General features: G+C 61.1%; 1 protein-coding gene across 1 annotated transcript; it reads left to right on the forward strand.

The window, feature by feature from the left end:
• Window positions 1–283: 283 nt before the first annotated feature.
• Window positions 284–1,342, forward strand: MIF (macrophage migration inhibitory factor). The gene is made up of 3 exons (XM_069107423.1): window positions 284–526; window positions 721–893; window positions 1,169–1,342. Exons 1-3 carry the CDS (start codon window positions 419–421, stop codon window positions 1,233–1,235), a joined length of 348 nt encoding a protein of 115 aa, XP_068963524.1. The 5' UTR covers window positions 284–418; the 3' UTR covers window positions 1,236–1,342.
• The last annotated feature ends 3,111 nt before the right edge of the window (window positions 1,343–4,453 follow it).

The raw sequence follows: 4,453 nt of genomic DNA on the forward strand, positions 1-4,453 counted from the left end.
CAAAACCCAGAGGGGAGAGCGGGCCCAACGGCGTCCAAAGCCGCAGAGAGGCCGAGGAGAAGGAGGATGGGGAAAAGGCCCTTCTGGCCACTTCCGGGAAGCCCCCGCGGGGTGCTGGTGGGCTCCTGGGTCCGAGGCGGGGCGGGGTCGAAGCACCGGGCTGCGAGCGGACCAGCACGCACGGGGGCGGGGCCGGACCGCGGCGAGTTCCTCCTCCTGGGCCAGCCCTGGAGCGTCACGTGAACTCCGGAGCCCTGCCCTCCCCTCCCCCCCCTCCAGCGCGCGTGGGTCCGCCGCGGTGCTCGGTGGGTGCGGACGTGCAGAGGCTCACTCGGCTCGTTCCGGCCCCGCTGCTCTCCTCTTCCAGGCTCAGCCCCACTCCCGCCTCCCCGCGCCGCCCGCCGGAGCCGCCGCCAATATGCCGATGTTCGTGGTGCAGACCAACGTGCCGCGCTCCGCGGTGCCTGATTCCCTGCTCGGCGAGCTCACGACGCAGCTGGCCAAGGCCACGGGCAAGCCCGCCCAGGTATGGGGGGCGGGGATGGCGGGGGCCGGAGATGGCCTGGGGGGGGTGGGAGGAGGGAGAGCCCCGCAGGGGGCGGGGAGGGGGCCGGAGGGAGTGGGATGGCGGGGAGGGGGTGGGGGCCGGATGGAGTGGGATGGTGGGGGCGGGGAAGGCGGCCCCTCCCGGGCCCCCTTGACGCCCCCCTGCCCCCGCAGTACATCGCAGTGCACATCTCAGCCGACCAGCTGATGGCCTTTGGGGGCTCCTCGGACCCGTGTGCGCTGTGCAGCCTGCACAGTATCGGCAAGATTGGCGGGCCCCAGAACAAGGCTTACAGCAAACAGCTCTGTGAGCTGCTCACCAAGCACCTCAAAATTCCCGGGGACAGGTGAGGGGGAGCGGGGGCTGGGTCACTCAGGCCCCTTCTGGGCCGCGGCGTCCTCCTTTGTGACCGGAGGCTTCTGGGCAGGCCGCACGGACTCCTGCTCCCTGGACTGGCAGCGCCGGTCTGGCATGAGCTTGAAGCTGGCCCCAGGAGGGGGGGTTGGGGGAGGGGAGGATGGGGCCTGGAGGAGTTGGGGGAGGGCTCTAGGATCTCGCTACCGCGAGGTGGGGGGCACAAAGGCCACCTCAGGGCCTGAGGACCCCCTTTTTTCCCGCCAGGATCTATATCAATTACTACGACATGAACGCGGCCAACGTGGGCTGGAACGGTTCTACCTTCGCCTGAGTGCCCCCCTGCTGTGCCGGCCCTGGGCCCCGGCTCATCCCCATTTGCTGTCCGGTCACTCCCTTGTTCTTGTGTAGTTGAGAAACAATAAACTGCTTTTAGGTGTCTGTCGGTGTGTTGGGGTAGAGCTGGTATGGGCCGCCCGCCTGCCAGCCCTGCTGCTGGGCTCTGGGGTGCAGCATTCATCTTTCTCTGGGCTGGGCTTGGGCGGGTGGGCAGGCTGCTGCTGCTGCTGCTGCCCGGTGCCAGGCTCCAGGGTCTGGCCCTCAGGCTCTGCCCACCTCCTCAGGAGAGCTATACCAGGGTTCGGAGGAGGGGCATGAGCTGAAGTGTGGGGGGGAGGGGCGCTCACCAGGACAGTGGGAGCCTGGCCTTGGGATCTGGTGAACGAGGGGCTGGTCAGCTTGCCTGCAGACCCTTTTGCTAGAAGTCTCCAAGTTAGGCCTGAGGTCAGGAAAAGCTAGTTAAGGCCAACCGAATTTGCTGCAGAATTGGACTGGTGCTAGGGTCGGGGGAGGGTTGGACCAGAAGCTGGGGATTAGTGGTGGGATCCCTGAGCAGCTCAGTGTGACCCCCTCAGGCCCGTGGTGTATGGATCACATCAGCCATTGTTCCCCTGGGGTCCTCCCCCAGCCTCTCAGGGTTCAGTCCCACCCTGGCACAGGTCCAGGAGCCCCGAATGCCTTGGACAGATGGGAGCAGCCAGTGGCCGCAAGCAGCTTGGCCACTGTGGTGTGGTTGGGGGTATTTGAGCCTAGGTGGCCCATGGCTGGGGGCATCCCCCTGGCCCTGGTGAAGGGGCCTGGGCCAAGCTTTGCTCTGCAGCCTTCCACGGCTCCTAACTGTTCTCCAGCCTGGGCCTGCCAGGAGGCCTGGGTCACTGCCTTGAACCCCTCCCGGAGAGGGCGGCCTTCCCTGCTGCAGCCCTTGGGTGCGGAGCCCTGGAGCTGTGGGGCAAGATCCAGTGGTTAGGGCTGGTCACTTGGGCCTAGGGCCAACAGGAATATTAATGAGGAAGTCTGCCCAGGCACAGCCCTTGCCCTCAGGGCACTCACAGTCGCTGGGAAAGGATATAGCGGAATAAGCAGGGGTGGGGGATGGAGAGTTGGCGGCCTCCCGCCCCCCTACTCTGCTGGGCAGAGGGATGGTCCGGACTGAGAAAGTCTGAGTCCCTTAGCCAAGGAGGAGCTGAGATCCTGCCCTGGCCATGGGCCAGCGCTTCCATGTGCTTTGGGTTTGCCCACATGTCTGCTCATCGGTCCGAGAAATGGGGGTGTGGATGCCATTCTTCATGTTTTGCAGCAAGGCAAGCAGCTTCCTAGAGGCTTGGTGACAGCCTCCCCAAGGCCTGAGGACAGGGACCCAGTGCTGTCCGAGCCCTGCCTGCCTTGCCCCCTGCAGAGAAGGAGCGGGTGGCACCCCAACCAGCCCAGTGGGAGATGGGAGCCCAGCCCGAGTGCCCCCCAACCCCCACCCCCGCAAGGACAACCAGAGCCAGGGCCTCCACTGCCCTTCAAAGCCCCGCGTTGGGGCGAGGGGCGGGGGGATCTCTGGTCCCCAGCAAGCTTCTTTCGTCCCCTCCTATTGACCAGTTCTTTATTCAGGCCGGTGGGGAAGGTAGCCATATAGGAAGCAGCACTCAGCCAGAGCTGGGCATCTGAGACAGAGACCTATATCAGCTGGGATTTAGAAAGAGCCGGCTGTGTACTGGGAGCTGTGCAAGAGAGTCCTTGGGGACCAGTGTAAAAGGCTGGTGTACTAAGGAGCAGCTGAAGAGCCTGTGCACCCCAGCCCCCTCCAGCTCCTGAGGGTGCTAAAGCCCCTGGGGGCACTAGAGGGCGCCTCAGTGGACAGAGCGCTGGGCCTGGAGTCAGGCAGACCTGAGTTCAAATCCAGCCTGAGGTCTGATTGATCTGGCCAAGTCACTTCCAGTCTGTCAGCCTCATCGTCCTCTCCTGTAAAATGGGGCTGCTGGAAGCCCCTCTCTGTGTTAGCTTGAGGCTCGTTGCTGCCTCCAGATACTAGCCATTGTCATTGTGGAGGCAGGCTCCCACTCCCTCCAAGCCCAGATCTGCCCCCTTTCCTAGTTAGGGCCCAGACAGATGTGACTAGTGAGTGTGTGATGGTGCCCTCCAGACTGGGGAAGGCAAGGTCACCTTCCTTCCTAAGGGCTGGGTTCTCAGTTTACACACCTGGCCTGCCCAGGTGCCAGAAATTTGGAAGGGGCCCTAGCCTCCTTCATCCCAGTGGGCCCAGCAGAAGCCTCCCTGACCCTTGACTGGGCTTTCTTCTCTAGGCACTGGGTGGCATCAGCTTGGCCTGTTTCCAATCAGCACTAATTAAGCACCTACTCTATGCCAGGCAGTGCATGGCTGCTCCCAGGCCTTTGCCCTTTCACAAATCTTGCTAGGGTACAAGATTCCTACCTTGGGGTGACTTTTCAGCAAGAGTGCTGACTTACAATGCAATCAATTCAATCCAATGGACATTTAGTAAGCACCTACTGTGTGAGAGGCAGCGTGCTAAAGTGGCAGAGCAGACCCTTCCTGGCTGTGTGACCTGGGCAATGGCCCAAGCCCTCAGTGCCCCCAGGCAGCTTTGGGGTAGTAATGGAGTTTCTTTACCAGGAGCTCCCCAGATCAGTGCCTTCAGACTATCTCTTGGTGGGGGGGGCTAAATGGATTCGATCGGGTCATTTTGGGTGGGAAGGGGGAGCAGGAAGGGACTCCTGGAGGCCAGGGTTCTGGAGCCTCCCTTGGTGCCTGCCCTCCCACAGCCAGGCCAGCACTGGATTCCTAGCCACCTGACCTTTGGGCAGGGTTGTAGCAGCAAACACCCCAGCATACCCAGGAAGGCTGCCAGCACAGGTTCTTTGATCTGTTGTTGTTTTTTTTTTAATGCTTTATTAACTTTTGATTTACATCATTCGTTTCCGCCAGATTTTGAGTTGCAAGTTTTCTCCCCGTTTTTCCCCCACCCATCCCCCCAAAACAGCAGTCCCACAGGATATCCCCACCTCCAATCTGCTCTCTCCCATATTTTCTCCCATACCCATTTAGACTTTTCCAGTGGATCTCTATGCCTCAGTGCCTGTATATCTTATTTCTTGATTACATGTAAGATGGTATTAATAATAATATATATATATACACACACATATATATTTGAATATTTGATTTTAAAACCTTCAATTCCAGATTCATTCCCTTCCCCCCCCC

The sequence above is a fragment of the Petaurus breviceps genome, unplaced genomic scaffold, assembly GCF_028583685.1.
Source record: "Petaurus breviceps papuanus isolate PSGF00001 unplaced genomic scaffold, PetGlider_PUasm1.0 90038, whole genome shotgun sequence".
Taxonomy (NCBI): domain Eukaryota; kingdom Metazoa; phylum Chordata; class Mammalia; order Diprotodontia; family Petauridae; genus Petaurus; species Petaurus breviceps.

What these genes read in the sequence shown, in the direction of transcription:
- MIF (XM_069107423.1), top strand. Translation starts at nt 419, where the DNA reads ATGCCGATGTTCGTGGTGCAGACCAACGTGCCGCGCTCCGCGGTGCCT. An exon ending in CCACGGGCAAGCCCGCCCAG is followed by an intron (nt 527 to 720) that starts GTATGGGGGGCG and finishes CTGCCCCCGCAG; the next exon opens with TACATCGCAGTGCACATCTC. An exon ending in CTCAAAATTCCCGGGGACAG is followed by an intron (nt 894 to 1,168) that starts GTGAGGGGGAGC and finishes TTTTCCCGCCAG; the next exon opens with GATCTATATCAATTACTACG.